We start from the raw sequence: 16950 nt of genomic DNA, 5'->3' as shown, positions 1-16950 counted from the left end.
GATATAAATGAGAAATTTTTGGCTGGCTATGACATGCCCGGATGAAGGCCCCGTTGGAGTTTTGCTCCTCAAAAGTCTTCACATGACCTCACGCCATGGACTCATGGTAGCTTGGTCCAGTCGATGCCGACGTTGCTCATGATGAATCATCTTTTTCTCCATGCCTAGATTCCAACACAAATTTCAGGTTCACCTCAACCTCTTCATTCCCCGGATTATGTGCGTGCGATCGAGACAGTTTTCACAAAAAAATGTTGCGATATTTCCGCGTATTGCCTTTGCATATATTCCAATCGAATTCATGGGTTCCTTTCCTATGATCCAAGGAGGCCCTCAGGGAAGTCCACCTGTCAGCGCGACGACGACGACGATGATGCGCCGGCTCTGTAGCAAGTGCCAGGTGTCCACGCTCCATGGCTTGCAAGGCGATGATGCAGGCAAGATAAATGAATAGCACAAGTCAACAGTAGCAGAGCTTTCTCCTCCCGTGGAGTGCATAGACAAACAATCTTTTGGAGATGGTGAGTTTTCAGATTAGACTTCGCGTGCAAGCGCCGGCGCTCCACACTTTTGTTTCAAGATCGCATCAGCTACTAAACGGCCGGTCAACAACTGACAAAAACACGCCGGCAGTTCACATTAACTAAATCCAAACGTACACTGCTTTTTTCCTTCAGTCAAATCACTAGTTTATCGGACGCCTGCAGTTCTCACCTCTTATCTGAGAATAGGTATATACAAATAGCAAATCGTCACCAGGCAAGCACGGCGCACATACAATTATATCATATTCTGGTAAGAAAAATATCGTCGTAGCAGTTTTGCTGCTGCCATACCAGCGTGTCATGGGTTATACCGTGGCGCACGACGAGAGCGTGAGGGTAAGGGTTTATCATAGCAGGCTGGGCGTTTCACCAGTGGCCCTCTGTTTTCACAGGCATAGACCGTGTATCAGAATATGTACAATTATTGTGCTAAGAGATGTAAAAGTAAAAGGAAAGAAAAGAGTATTTCCGCCAGGCGCAATTCTAATTCCCTCAGGCTCCTGCGGAAGACGACGACAGCCTCCTCATAGCCTGCAAACAGGGCGAAACGGTCAAATGATTGCAACTCTCTTTTGTACAGGTAGTGCATCTTCATTAGAAGAAGATGCTGGTATTGCTTAGTCAAACGTGTCAAGAAACTAGCTACAGGCGAGGGTTCGGCGACTCAGCAAGATGACAAAGTTCGCAACGTAGCATCCTCCCGGACCTCTTCTCCCTTATCCATCAATCAACAAGACAAATGCTACTCTGCTCATTTTGCTTGTCAGTTTGTCTTTCTTTATTGTGCGCAGTGAACACAAATGGCGAAGATTCAGAAATTCAATCCCTTGCCACCTACGTACAAGCAATACCCTTTTGCTTATAAATGTCCTACCCTGGCTGCAACGGCAGGCTTAGTATAAAAGAACTTGCCGTCACTTGTTAATGTATTGAAAAGTGTGGGTGCTGCAACTTGGGCATTTAATTGGAAGGGTTGGGATATGCTAAATATGTGAGGACTGAAAAGCTTTCAGAACTTCAGTAATTGGGACTAGAAAATGATATGCAAGCAATCAGAAATCAGATAATGCAAGAATGTGCACCTCCTTCAGGAGAGCGGACATAGTCACAGAATATGAGAGGAGTCTCGTGTCTTAAGCATCAGGATTTACCTTAAGGAGGAAAACAACTTGCGAACTGCTTCAAAGATTTCATCTTCAGTTCCCGTTGCGTTTATCTGCATGGAGATCAACAAGTAGTCTTAGACACCCTAAAGGTCAAGTCTCGAAAATAAATAAGACATCCTACAGATCCTGAATATGAGTGATATACAGAATATGTTACTATGTTATATCCCTGATATGTACCCCTTCTGAAGAGATTAGCAATCTCTTCCAAGATGAGTGAATTACAGACACTCATCTAATATCAAATAAATAGGCAGATCTCTGATCTCACTCCCCTCCCCACAACATAGAAAAATGGTCTTACGGTTATATGAATTCAGAACACGAGGGAATCGCATCCTGGCTCTGCCTCTCTGTCCTATGATTCCCTGGAAACACTATCCTGCTATTTATACATTGGTAACCCATATGTTTGATGTTTCTGAAATATATATTGGCATTTGTAAAAGTTCAAGAAAATAAGCCAGGTATAGTTTAATGCTGCACATTAAGAAGCCTTTTAAATCAACTTCTAGAATAAAGGGTAGAGCTCTGTTTCCGTGTAAAGGAAATAGGAAAATGCACGTCAAAAAAGTAAAGGTACGGTTCATAAAAGAAAGGTACAAGAAGTGCTCCTGTCCAGGACACTCTGCGTAAAATAAATAGATTAATTACCTTGTGTGCCTTTCCCCTTGAAGAGTAGTACTCAACAACAGGAAGATTCAAACTCTCGAACACTTTTAGACGCTTCTTGATTGTCTCAATGTTATCATCAACTCGTCCCTAAGACGCATGCATGAGATAATCGAAAAAACAGAAACAAATAGAGAGATCAATTTAATGTGATATATTTTATTATTATTTTTAAAGGAAACTCCACTAGAGCATTAATCAACCTCCCATTATGATATGCACGAACTACACTGATGAGATTAGTGTTTCTTCTCTTCAATTTAAATGACATATGAAGAAGAAAATCATTTGTGGCAAACCACAAGGACTATCCTTTAGGAATGCTATATTTCATGTTAGTTAAGAGAGAGGGAGTAATAAGAAGATGATTGTCAAAGCCGAAAGTAACGGCTGGGAAATTAAGTCTTAGAAAAACACATATCGAGTAAGTTTCGAATAAGCATTGGGAAATGTACAATACTTATATAGTGTATATATATCTAGCACAATTTACTCCAGAGATAGTACAACGACCAACCTGGTTACGGCTTAGGAGACGTTTAACCATCTCATCCTCAGGACAGTCAAAGAAAAGCACAAGGTCTGGTTCAGTTCCAGTCTGAAATTTATTCATCAACATATCAGAACAGGACCATGCAATCTACATTTATCTGACTAGCAATTATTGAGCGGACAACAATGAAACATATCTTAGTTGGTATGCCAGTGTCTTCTTATTGCTTGACCACAGCACACACATTTTCTTTGATATAAATGCTTGTAGTAGTTGTTGAGTTGCAACCATACATCCACCATAGTGGGGCTAACATTAACTGTGGACTACTGCATAAAACCTAAAAGTGCATCACTCTAGAGCAGGACATAGTTATTGATTTGCTACTAAAAAAATACATGCATAAGAAACTGCTGATTGCATACTGTACACTGCCAGTTTTGGGCCAGCATATCGACGTAAAAAAAAAGTAAAGACAAGTGTGCATACACAAATGGTTACAGCCAAGAGCGCTACAAAACTTCAAGATTCGCCTGTTATTAGCCTTCCAAAAATTGAACAGAAACTGGTGAACATCATGGACTTATCCATCTCATCACATACCATTTCAATTAATAGAAAGTTCTGGACCAGTAATGCAAGCCAAACAGAGAACTTACTATTTTTTCAAAGGCGATTCTGTTTTCCTCACACCTTGGAAAACCATCGATAAGAACCCGTTTAGCAGTGCTTGATTCAATTGCTTTTCTGACCAGTTCAACGGTTATCTCTGATGGAACAATCCTCCCTTCCCTTATTATCTCCAGGATCCACTCCCTGGCAAATGCCATGAAACTGACAAATCAACTCACCGAACCATGCATGTGCGTGCGCGTCATTATAAGGTTATCAGAGGATTGAACGGAAAGAAGTATTACCCTTGATCAGTGCCAGCAGATATTTCATTCCGCAGAAGGTCACCAGCACTCACATGAGAAAATCCAAAATCCGAAGCGATCCTACTACATTGCGTTCCTTTCCCACTCCCAGGTCCCCCTATATGCAGGATCTTGATTAGTCGTGTGAACAACTGAAATTTGAGCGCCACAACACAATCCAACTTGAAACAGCACTGATTATCATTGATAGAAGTGATCCTCAATTTACTCTACACAGGTTATGCATGGAGTATGTAAATGTGAAACCAACCCTGCATTATTGGGGGAGTGCAGGTAGATTTTTTTTTTACCTAAGACGAAAGCGATTATAAATGTGAAACAGCACTGATTATCATTGAGGCAAGGGTTCCTCAGTTTACTCTACACAGATATGCATGGAATTTATAAATGCAAAACCAATGCTGCAAAATTACCTAAGACAAAAGCGATGAACGGCCTGTCACCATCGGTTCCCTACAGAATGAAAAGAGGGTACATCACCGATTATTCACATACAGTCTGCATACTTGTCACAAATAATAAGAATGCAGGTTTGGGAACGAACGTACAGCTAGGGATGTGAAGAGCCTGAGCAGATTCAGGGCCGGCGGTTTCTGCGAGGAGAACAGTCAGGCGGATGAGCATCTAGGAACGAGAGGAACGTATTGACCCCAATGGAGCGAGAGAGGCAAGCACGCCAGATCCGGTCCGGCCACGTTCGACGAAATGCGCAGAAGAAAAAGGAAAGGGGAACAGCGGGGTCACCTCGGCGTGGGTGGGGAGGAGGAGGTGGTGCTGCTGCTGGATTGAGGAGGCGACGGCGGAGGAGCACGGGGATCGGAGGAGAAGGGAGCTCAGCCGCCGCCTCAGCATCCCGACGCCGATCGCTCTCGTCTTGCTTGCCGTGCAGGGCAGGACAGAGAAGCAAGGGAGGCTCGCCGCTCACCCACCCGCGGGAGGGGCCGAACGGCCGAGGTCGGCGACGGCGAGGCGGAGGGTGGGAGGGGCGGCGGCGAGCGGCCGTCGACTTGGCCTGGCGGGGAGCGGGGCCGGGACGGGGAGAGCTCGTTGTTTCTTTTCCTTTTCGGAGCTGCTTCTAATTGGTGAAAGGTGAAAATTGCCTTTTCCGCTTCGTGTGTTAGGCCGCGTGGAATATCTTGTGGAAGAAAGCGCTATCTTAAATGATAGACGTTTTACGATCATCAAGATGTTGAATCAAAAGAAAACATGATGTATTGTCAAAAGCATAAATTGGTACTTTTACCAATTTATTACTTCTTCATATTTGACTTTGATGGGTTTGGCTAACGTGGATTGATTGTGCCCGGATAGAAGATTCACTTTACATAGAGGATATCAGACCTTAACCATCGCCACACCCTCGATCTGAGGTTGCTTGCGACTGTTACCACCGGCTCTGGTTGCGATGGCTGTGGGCCTCATCTCCGGCAGGAGTGGAGGCCCTTCTGAAGTGTCGCGTGCATGTGGAGTTGGAACGCCAGGGCGGTTTTTGGGCGACGGTGCTGCTTGAGATGTGGTCAGCTGCATGGCTATAGACATGGCTGGCATGGGAGTATTGTGATGTGGATGCAAGCTACTGGGCTAGCCTCTCGAATAGGGCCATGCATCCTTAGATGTAGTGGCCTAGCGATTGACCGCGTGAGGACGAGGAGGAGTCGTAAGCGATCCCCCGCTAGCGATATGTCCTCCGTTGTGATGACTTCTGGTGAGGTGTCGTTGGAGTCGCCTTGCACATTAGAGTTGGGAGTGTATTGTCGTGCTTCGAGATGTGGCCAGCAAGATTTTAGCCTGCAAAAATGGCAGAAAAGGGCGAGCAGCCTTGTCGATTGTCAAGGATGGTACTTGACCTTCCTGTAGATGGTTCTCGACATTGAATAAGATGCGAACTAGGGGGTTCAGAGGGGGGGGGGGCAGTTTTCTCTTGGTTCACTTGATCATCTGAAGCATATGGCGCAGAGGAGTCTTTGATAATCGCTTTACGCCTTTACAAAATGTCATTGATCAAATCAAAGCTAACGCTAGGCAATGGGAGGTGGCGAGCTTTGGTTGTTATTGTGTTCGGCTTGTAGGGGCTTTTTTGCCGTGTTAGCTGTTCTTGGGTTAGGTGTGTAGTTCGTTTTTCTATTTCTTTCTAAGTTGTTTCAGATTTGTCGTGTTGTTTATCTCTCTTTCTTTAATATAATACATGCATCTTTTCTGCATGCTTAAAAAAAATGCAGATCCGAATGTCATTTGTCGTGCTGCTCGTGCTTACCAAAAGGCCCAACTCTCTTTTCAAGTGTGCGGTTTCGTGGGCTGGTCATTGCAAGGGCTATCTCGCCAAAATCACTAATTGAGGAGTACTCCTTTCAAAATATCACTCCCACTTTCTCAGGTTGTGACAAGTGGCGCGCTGCCATGTGCGCCACTTATCGCAACCTGGGAGTTTTCCCCTTTTTCGTAGATCTATTTATTCAAAATGTTTTATCTCTTAAACCGTGCGTCCAAATCTCGAACCATTTTCACCCTTGGATTCCTCACATCAAGATCTTCAAAATTAGATTCCATGTTGATAGGTTTTGATGAACTTTTCACAAAAAAAGGAAAAAAAATCCAGAAGAAAAAACAAACTGGGAGCACATTTTTGCCTTTCCGAAAGCGGTTTCCGGGAGGCACAACCATGCCTCTCCCAGAAGCAAATTCGTGCCTCTTGCGGAAGCAAATCCATGCCTCTCGCGGAAGCAAAACCATACCTCTTGTGAAAGAAAAAAGAGAGGAGAAAACATGTTTTTTTTTCTTTTCCGAGAGGCACGGCCGTGCCTCTCGCGGAAGTAAAACCGTACCTCTCACGAAAGAAAAAAAAAGAAGAGAAAACATTTTTTTGTTTCCGAGAGGCACAGTCGTGCCTCTCGTGGAAGCAAAACCGTGCCTCTCACGAAAGAACAAAAAAACGCTTTTTTTTTCATTTTCGAGAGGCACGGTCGTGCCTTTCGTGGAAGAAAAGCCGTGCCCCTCACGAAAAAAAAACGCATATTTTTTCCATTTCCGAGAGGCACGGCCGTGACACTCGTGGGAGCAAATCCGTGCCTCACGGAACAAAAAAAGTACATTTTTTGTGCAATTTTTTAAAAATATTTGTTGTCGAAAAGCTAAGAAAGACCGGCGAATTTGTTTTTCAAGAAAAGCCGAATAAACCATCTAAACAGCCGAAAGCGTGTGCAGGAAAAAAATCCGAAGGGAAAGCCCAGAGCACGACACGTGACGGCGGCTGAGAGCGCGTCAACCCCCAAGTTAGGAGGCTCCCGAAGGAGTGCTCGTCAACTAGTTGCCCTCCTATCTCGCTTATTGCACACACGGATCTAGTGGGCCTCTGACGCTGGGGCGCTCATGTCTTAGTGGGCCTACCCATGAAACTAGATTTCGGTTGGTTCTACGGACCGGTACTGATTGGCTTACACCTTTCATGCAGATTTTTATTTTTTCTATTTCTTTTTTTTCAGTTTACGCTTTTTCCTTTTTGTATTTTTAATACATGACTGCTTTTATCTAATACATGTTGTATATTTTTCACATACACACACTAATTTTTTTAATCCAAGTTAAACATATTTCAAATATATGTTTTCGAATATATTTTGAATAAAAGTTAAACGTTTATCAAATACCCATTGACCATTTTTTGAATGGTACATAATAGTTTTTAAAAATTAACCGATTTTTTACATTTGTATTCGATTTTTCAAATGCATGTCTGAATATTTTTTAGTAGATTTTAACTATTTTTAAATATTCATTAAAGCATTTCTAAAATGTCGCCGACATTTTTTTAATGGTATGAACATTTTCTAAAATTTATATGAATATTTTTGTACACTGCATGAATATTTCCTAAATGCGAGATGAATGCTTTAAAAATTATAAGTCATATGTTTTGAGTAATATGTATTATTTTTCTGAAAATTTAGGAAAAGTAAAAAAAGAAACAAATGAACCGAGTGAATAAGTGAAGAAACATGCTACTGGGTTGGCCCACTAGGGATTTAGTTCAGGCGACACGGGAATAGAATTGCAACAACCTGGTGAATCCATTTGAATTTGCTGGGAGCTCGTATTCCAGGCCCGCGATTTGTGTTGCCCGCAGCAAGACAAAATAAGCACTCCAGCCTGGCTCTTCCAAAATAGGCCAGCCCTGCGTGGGAGGAGCGCTCGCAAGCTAGCACATGTCATGTTATTTTTTTTTTCTTTTATTACTTTCAATTATATTTTTGCAATGGAAAGTATTTTACTTAAATATTAAATTACATCCATGGAGCGTTTAAAAGATCCGCATGCGGTATTAAGAAGATGCTTGTCCAACTTTTCAAAAATGTTGATAGCATTCAAGCAAATTTTCAGTACATTTAGAAAATGTTTGTGAATTTCAAAAATTTGTTTGTCATGTTCAATGCTTTTAATACAATAGGAAAATTATTGAGTAATTTAGGAAAAAATGTATCATACCAAACAATATAAATGTTCATGCGTTTCAAAAATATGTTCATGACATTTTTTATAAAACATTTTATCAAATAGAAAATTGTTTTCATAATTTTAAATAAGTTTTGAACCATTCAAATAAATATGCATGTAATTTAATAGAAAAGTTCATGTATTTCAAATATATATTTTAAAATATGTTAAAAATGTTAATACAATGTAAAACTTTGTTCATGTAATTTTTTTAAGTTTCCCCCATTCAAATAAATGTTCAATTTTTTTGAAAAATGTTTAACATGTTTTAAAAAAAGGCTCAAACATGTGTATGAAAATTTATATGCGTATGAAAATGTAAAACTTGTATAAAAAAAAATAGAGAAAATTTCAACATGTATCACAAAAAAAAATTATGCGTATGAAAATGTAAAAATTGTATTAAATAAGCAGGCATTTATTTGAAAAGAAAAATTAAAACAAAAGAAAAAGAGATAGAAGAAACCAGAGAAGACCAATAAAGATACCGAAAAAAATAAACCTGCATTGAAGGCTCTAAAGCCTGTCTATGGTACCTCCCAGAACCACTTTAATTGACTGGCCCAGTAAGGCGAGCGTGCCCTCAACGCCAGAGGAGAGGTGTAGCTATGTCTCGCAACGCGTATTCTGCAGGCTTAGTGGCAAATTGTCACTGAAACGCACAAGCTTACTAGATATAGGCCGGCCCAACTATCTACGGTGTTCCATGTTACAGCTCGCTTGCATGGAAAATCGGTATATCTTGCTCGGTGAAAAATCGGTCATGTTGGAATGAGGAAAAGGCGTTAGAGAAACCAGCAGCACGTGGCTCGGGGGAAAAACCGGTTATGAATTTTTTTTCACTATTTCAAATGAATCTTCATAGATTTATATATTTTTCGGATTTATAGAAAACTGTTTATGAAATTCAAATTATTCACAAAATGTAACAATATTAATGAATGTAAAAACATATTAATGGATTTTAAATTATTCACAAATAAAAAAATCTTTGTTGGTTTTTGAAAAATCATGAATTTTAAAATTGTACATGGGTTATAAAATGAAATAGAAAAAGCCAAAGAAAACCAGACATAAAGGAAGAAAAGAAAGAATACACAAAAAAAAACATGAAAACCCCATCGGATTAAAAAGTTGTAAAAAAATGATGAGGGGATGTTGTATGTAAGCTAGGTGATACAGATAGCCTAAAACATGTGACCCAAACGGATCATAGACTCTCTAATCGGGATACAAATGAAATCATTTGGTCATTCAACAAAGTTTGTTGAAAAACCTCGGAATACCCGCCACCACACTCGATTGACCCATCCCACCGCCGACACACGTGTTGCATGTGACATATGTGAAGGAAATATGCCCTCGAGGCAATAATAAAGTTGATATTTATATTTCCTTATATCATGATAAATTTTTATTATTCATGCTAGAATTGTATTAACCGGAAACTTAGTACATGTGTGAATACATAGACAAACAGAGTATCACTAGTATGCCTCTACTTGACTAGCCCGTTAATCAAAGATGGTTAAGTTTCCTAGCCATAGACATGAGTTGTCATTTGATGAACGGGATCACATCATTAGAGAATGATGTGATTGACAAGACCCATCCGTTAGCTTAGCACTATGATCGTTTAGTTTGTTGCTATTCCTTTCTTCATGACTTATACATGTTCCTATGACTATGAGATTATGCAACTCCTGAATACCGGAGGAACACTTAGTGTGCTATCAAACGTCACAACGTAACTGGGTGATTATAAAGATGCTCTACAGGTGTCTCCGATGGTGTTTGTTGAGTTGGCATAGATCGAGATAAGGATTTGTCACTCCGATTGTCTGAGAGGTATCTCTAGGCCCTCTCGGTAATGCACATCACTATAAGCCTTGCAAGCAATGTGACTAATGAGTTAGTTGCGGGATGATGCATTACAGAATGAGTAAAGAGACTTGCCGGTAACGAGATTGAACTAGGTATGATGATACTGACGATCGAATCTCGGGCAAGTAACACACCGATGACAAAGGGAACAACGTATGTTGTTGTGCGGTTTGACCGATAAAGATCTTCGTAGAATATGTAGGAACCAATATGAGCATCCAGGTTCCGCTATTGGTTATTGACCGGAGATGAGTCTCGGTCATGTCTACATAGTTCTCGAACCCGTAGGGTCCGCACGCTTAACGTTCGATGACGATATGTATTATGAGTTTTGTGATTTGATGTACCGAAGGTTGTTCGGAGTCCCGGATGTGATCACGGACATGACGAGGAGTCTCGAAATGGTCGAGACATGAAGATTGATATATTGGAAGGTTATGTTTGGACACTGGAAAGGTTTCAGATAGGTTCGGGCATTTTCCGGAGTACCGGGGGGTTACCGGAACCCCCCGGGGGGTGAATGGGCCTTCATGGGCCTTAGTGGAAGAGAGGAGGAGGCGGCCAAGTGGAGGGGCGCGCCCCCCCAAGCCCAATCCGAATTGGGGAGGGGGCCCGGCCCCCCTTTCCTTCTCTCCCTCTTCCCCTTCCTTTCCCCTCCTAATTGGACTAGGAAAGGGGGGAACCTACTCCTAGTAGGAGTAGGATTCCCCCTCTTGGGGCGCGCCCTATGAGGCCGGCCGGCCCCCTCCTCCACTCCTTTATATACGGGGGAGGGGGCACCCCATAGATACACAAGTTGATTTCTTAGCCGTGTGCGGTGCCCCCGTCCACAGATTTCCACCTCGGTCATATTGTCGTAGTGCTTAGGAGAAGCCATGCGTCGGTAACTTCATCATCACCGTCACCATGTCGTCGTGCTGACGAAACTCTCCCTCGGCCTCAGCTGGATCTAGAGTTCGTGGGACGTCACCGAGCTGAACGTGTGCAGATCGTGGAGGTGCCGTGCGTTCGGTACTTGATCGGTTGGATTGCGAAGACGTTCGACTATATCAACCACGTTACTTGACGCTGACACTTTCGGTCTACGAGGGTACGTGGACACACGCTCCCCGCTCGTTGCTATGCATCTTCTAGATAGATCTTGCGTGATCGTAGAATTTTTTTGAAATACTGCGTTCCCCAACAGTGGCATCCAAGCCAGGTCTATGCGTAAATGTTATATGCACGAGTAGAACACAAAGAGTTGTGGACGATAATAGTCATACTGCTTACCAGCCAGGGGAGGAGCCAAGATTTGGACATGAGGGGGGCGGAAAACCAAAGCCATGTCTTTAAAAAAATCACCTCGTGCTTCGTCTACCATTATGCATAACTTTATTAGTACAATTGTTCTTCTCTAATTTGTGTCTGAATTCTTTGAGAATGTAACTTACGAATTTCTTGTTGCATGATATGGTGGGTATACTTTGCATTTTTTGGTGCATTTCGAACACAACATCATTTATTTGCTATAATGGAGTAGAAACCTCAGCGCTTCAAGATAATTAATAAGGCAACAACTTCAGCGGTTCGAGAAAAATACCTTTATTTGTAGGTCGTGTATATTCGTATATGGATATTCTCTCATGTATGGTTGATAAGTACCCTCCAGAATATAAAATCCCCGTGCTTCTTTTTCGTATCATGAGGGAGTTCCCAAATTTGTTGACGCTTAGAGGGTCCCTTTCATCAGTATTATTATCTGCAATAGACTGTTATGTGACTTCTACCGATGCCACAACCCCCTAATCATCATAATTGCTATTTGCAATAGGTTGCTCCTTAGATGAATTTACATTTTTGACACCAGTAATGTTGGTGGTTGAAGTCGAAGCAATTGGCTTGAAAAAGGAATTTATCCCTTAATTGTTAATGTCTTTTGTTTCATCGTTGACTACTGTAACAAAAAAGAAACTTGATTAATAGATTAACACACTGTTTTATTGTACATAATACCAATTGACCAAACTAAGATTGTACAGTTCATAATAGAAATCCTAATAGCTACTAGCATGTGGTGATACCTTCTTCATCTATCTGATCTCTCCACGTTCAGCAGTGCTCTGATCTGCATGCAGCTTGCGTTTGACACCGAAGAGTGGATTGTAAATCAATTGATGGCGTCCTCGTGATGAGCGATAGCCAGCACCCGCAATGGTAAACAGAGATTTGCACGAGAGGCGGCCGGTGGCGGCGGCAAAAGACGCCCTAGTCCAGAACACGCGTGTATGCACGTTCAGATAACGGGGCAAAAACAACAATCAAGTCACAACCGTACATGCCTACATGGGCTATTGGGCTTTGGCTTCGTGTAGTGTAGCTGGTTTTCATTTATAGTAGTACTAATTTACATGTATATGGGCTAATGATGTAACTAACTCCGGCCAATTAGCAGACGCACAGTATATAGTATACCTCCTACAAATCGTTGAAGGGGGCGAGCGATTGGCAGGGGTCTAGCCCCTGCTCGCCCCCCTTGTCTCCGCCCCTGTTATCAGCATGTCATACTTTGATTCGGTGGTATTGTTGGATGAAACGGCCCAGACCGACATTACATGACCGCGTTCATGAGACTGGTTCTACCGCCGTGCTTCACACACAGGTGGCTAGTGGGTGTCTGTTTCTCCAACTTTAGTTGAATCGAGTGTGACTATGCCCGGTCCTTGTTGAAGGTTAAAACAACACACTTGACGAAAAATCGTTGTGGTTTTGATGCGTAGGTAAGAACGGTTCTTGCTAAGCCCGTAGCAGCCACGTAAAACTTGCAACAACAAAGTAGAGGATGTCTAACTTGTTTTTGCAGGGCATGCTGTGATGTGATATGGTCAAGACGTGATGATATATATAAATTGTTGTATGAGATGATCATGTTTTGTAACAGTTATCGGCAACTGGTAGGAGCCTTATTGTTGTCGCTTTATTGTATGAAATGCAATCGCCATGTAATTGCTTTACTTTATCACTAAGCGGTAGCGATAGTCGTAGAAGCAATAGTTGGCGAGACGACAACGATGCTTCGATGGAGATCAAGGTGTCAAGCCGGTGACGATGGTGATCATGATGGTGCTTTGGAGATGGAGATCAAAGGCACAAGATGATGATGGCCATATCATATCACTTATATTGATTGCATGTGATGTTTATCCTTTATGCATCTTATTTTGCTTAGTTCGGCGGTAGCATTATAAGATGATCTCTCACTAAATTTCAAGGTATAAGTGTTCTCCCTAAGTATGCACCGTTGCGACAGTTCGTCGTGCCGAGACACCACGTGATGATCGGGTGTGATAAGCTCTACGTTCACATACAACGGGTGCAAGCCAGTTTTGCACACGTAGAATACTCGGGTTAAACTTGACGAGCCTAGCATATGCAGATATGGCCTCAGAACACTAAGACCGAAAGGTCGAGCGTGAATCATATAGTAGATATGATCAACATAGTGATGTTCACCATTGAAAGCTACTCCATCTCACGTGATGATCGGACATGGTTTAGTTGATATGGATCACGTGATCACTTAGATGATTAGAGGGATGTCTATCTAACTGGAAGTTCTTAAGTAATATGATTAATTGAACTTTAATTTATCATGAACTTAGTACCTGATAGTAGTTTGCATGTCTATGTTGTTGTAGATCAATGGCCCGTGCTACTGTTCCTTTGAATTTTAATGCATTCCTAAAGAAAGCTAAGTTGAAAGATGATGGTAGCAACTACACGGACTGGGTTCGTAACTTGAGGATTATCCTCATTGCTGCACAGAAGAATTATGTCCTGGAAGCACCGCTAGGTGTACCACCCGCGCCGGCAACTGCAGACATTATGAATGCCTGGCAGTCGCGTGTTGATGACTACTCGATAGTTCAGTGTGCCATGCTTTACGGCTTAGAACCGAGACTTCAACGACGTTTTGAACATCATGGAGCATATGAGATGTTCCAGGAGTTGAAGTTAATATTTCAAGCAAATGCCCGGATTGAGAGATATGAAGTCTTCAATAAGTTCTACAACTGCAAAATGGAGGAGAATAGTTTTGTCAGTGAGCATATACTCAGAATGTCTGGGTACCACAACCACTTGACTCAACTGGGAGTTAATCTTCCTGATGATAGTGTCATTGACAGAGTTCTTCAATCACTGCAGCCAAGCTACAAAAGCTTCGTGATGAACTATAATATGCAAGGGGTGGATAAGAAAATTCCTGAGCTCTTCGCGATGCTAAAGGCTGCGGAGGTAGAAATCAAGAAGGAGCATCAAGTGCAACAAGACCACCAGTTTCAAGAAAAAGGGTAAAGGGAAGAAGGGGAACTTCAAGAAGAACGGCAAGCAAGTTGCTGCTCAAGTGAAGAAGCCCAAGTCTGGACCTAAGCCTGAGACTGAGTGCTTCTACTGCAAAGGGACTGGTCACTGGAAGCGGAACTGACCCAAGTATTTGGCGGATAAGAAGGATGGTAAAGTGAAAGGTATATTTGATATACATGTTATTGACGTGTACTTAACTAATGCTCGCAGTAGCGCCTGGGTATTTGATACTGGTTCTGTTGCTTATTTTGCAACTCGAAACAGGGGCTACGGATTAAGCGAAGATTGGCTAAGGACGAGGTGACGATGCGCGTGGGAAATGGTTCCAAAGTCGATGTGATCGCCATCGGCACGCTACCTCTACATCTACCTTCGGGATTAGTTTTAGACCTAAATACTTATTATTTGGTGCCAGAGTTAAGCATGAACATTATATCTGGATCTTGTTTGATGCGAGACGGTTATTCATTTAAATCAGAGAATAATGGTTGTTCTATTTATATGAGTAATATCTTTTATGGTCATGCACCCTTGATGAGTGGTCTATTTTTACTAAATCTCGATAGTAGTGATACACATATTCATAGTATTGAAGCCAAAAGATATAAGTTTAATAATGATAGTGCAACTTATTTGTGGCACTGCCGTTTAGGTCATATTGGTTTAAAACGCATGAAGAAACTCCATGCAGATGGGCTTTTGGAACCACTTGATTATGAATCACTTGATGCTTGCGAACCATGCCTCATGAGCAAGATGACTAAGACTCTGTTCTCCGGAACAATGGAGCGAGCAACAGACTTGTTGGAAATAATACATACTGATGTATGCGGTCTGATGAGTGTTGATGCTCGCGGCGGGTATCGTTATTTCCTGACCTTCACAGATGATTTGAGCAGATATGGGTATATCTACTTGATGAAACATAAGTCTGAAACATTTGAAAAGTTCAAAGAATTTCAGAGTGAAGTGGAAAATCATCGTAACAAAAAAATAAAGTTTCTACGATCTGATCGTGGAGGAGAATATTTGAGTTACGAGTTTGGTCTTAATTTGAAACAATGCAGAATAGTTTCGCAACTCACGCCACCCGGAACGCCACAGCGAAATGGTGTGTCCGAACGTCGTAACCGCACTTTATTAGATATGGTGCGATCTATGATGTCTCTTACTGATTTACCGCTATCGTTTTGGGGTTATGCTTTAGAGACGGCTGCATTCACGTTAAATAGGGCACCATCTAAATCCGTTGAGACGGCACCATTTGAACTGTGGTTTGGCAAGAAACCCAAGTTGTCGTTTCTTAAAGTTTGGGGCTGCGATGCTTATGTGAAAAAGCTTCAACCTGATAAGCTCGAACCCAAATCGGAGAAATGTGTCTTCATAGGATACCCAAAGGAAACTGTTGGGTACACCTTCTATCACAGATCCGAAGGCAAGATATTCGTTGCTAAGAATGGATCCTTTTTAGAGAAGGAGTTTCTCTCGAAAGAAGTGAGTGGGAGGAAAGTAGAACTTGATGAGGTAAATGTACCTTCTCCCGAATTGGAAAGTAATACATCAAAGAAGTTAGTTCCAGTGATTCCTACACCAATTAGAGAGGAAGCTAATGGTGATGATCATGAAACTTCTGATCAAGTTACTACCGAACCTCGTAGGTCAACCAGAGTAAGATCCGCATCAGAGTGGTACGGTTATCCTATTCTGGAGGTCATGTTACTTGACCATGACGAACCTACGAACTATGAGGAAGCGATGATGAGCCCAGATTCCGCGAAATGGTTTGAGGCCATGAAATCTGAGATGGGATCCATGTATGAGAACAAAGTATGGACTTTGGTTGACTTTCCCGATGATCGGCAAGCCATAGAGAATAAATGGATCTTCAAGAAGAAGACTAACGCTGATGGTAATGTTACTGTCTACAAAGCTCGACTTGTTGCAAAAGGTTTTCGACAAGTTCAAGGAGTTGACTACGATGAGACCTTCTCACCCGTAGCGATGCTTAAGTCCGTCCGAATCATGTTAGCAATTGCCGCATTTTATGATTATGAAATTTGGCAAATGGATGTCAAAACTGCATTCCTGAATGGATTTCTGGAAGAAGAGTTGTATATGATGCAACCCAAAGGTTTTGTCGATCCAAAGGATGCTAACAAAGTGTGCAAGCTCCAGCGATCCATTTATGGACTGGTGCAAGCATCTCGGAGTTGGAATAAGTGTTTTGATAGTGTGATCAAAGCATATGGTTTTATACAGATTTTTGGAGAAGCCTGTATTTACAAGAAAGTGAGTGGGAGCTCTGTAGCATTTCTAATATTATATGTGTATGACATATTGTTGATTGGAAATGATATAGAATTTCTGGATAGCATAAAAGGATACTTGAATAAAAGTTTTTCTATGAAAGACCTCAGTGA

The 16950-nt window shown here is 41.9% G+C and overlaps 1 protein-coding gene across 3 annotated transcripts; it reads right to left on the bottom strand.

Annotated features, from left to right (window-relative positions):
• Positions 1–771: 771 nt before the first annotated feature.
• On the bottom strand, positions 772–4933 carry LOC109756452 (UMP-CMP kinase 2). Of its 3 annotated transcripts, none has more exons than XR_012201612.1 (9): positions 4559–4933; positions 4363–4407; positions 4228–4267; positions 3794–3911; positions 3536–3692; positions 2901–3216; positions 2366–2473; positions 1697–1761; positions 772–1076 (listed from the first exon to the last, which is right to left on the bottom strand). XR_012201612.1 is itself a non-coding variant. In XM_020315284.4 (9 exons), the coding sequence occupies exons 1-9, from the start codon at positions 4664–4666 to the stop codon at positions 1070–1072; spliced, it is 729 nt and encodes a 242-aa protein (XP_020170873.1). In that variant the 5' UTR covers positions 4667–4933; the 3' UTR covers positions 772–1069. The 3 variants fall into 3 exon arrangements, 2 of the variants coding, with proteins under 2 accessions (XP_020170873.1, XP_040257293.1); XM_020315284.4 differs by having other exon boundaries at positions 2901–2981; XM_040401359.3 differs by lacking the exon at positions 772–1076 and having other exon boundaries at positions 1693–1761; positions 2901–2981.
• Positions 4934–16950: the final 12017 nt, after the last annotated feature.

Source organism: Aegilops tauschii, chromosome 2 (assembly GCF_002575655.3).
Source record: "Aegilops tauschii subsp. strangulata cultivar AL8/78 chromosome 2, Aet v6.0, whole genome shotgun sequence".
NCBI classification, from domain to species: Eukaryota; Viridiplantae; Streptophyta; class Magnoliopsida; order Poales; family Poaceae; genus Aegilops; species Aegilops tauschii.
Note: the sequence above shows the minus strand (reverse complement) of the source record. Positions and strands in the feature narration are given on the sequence as shown.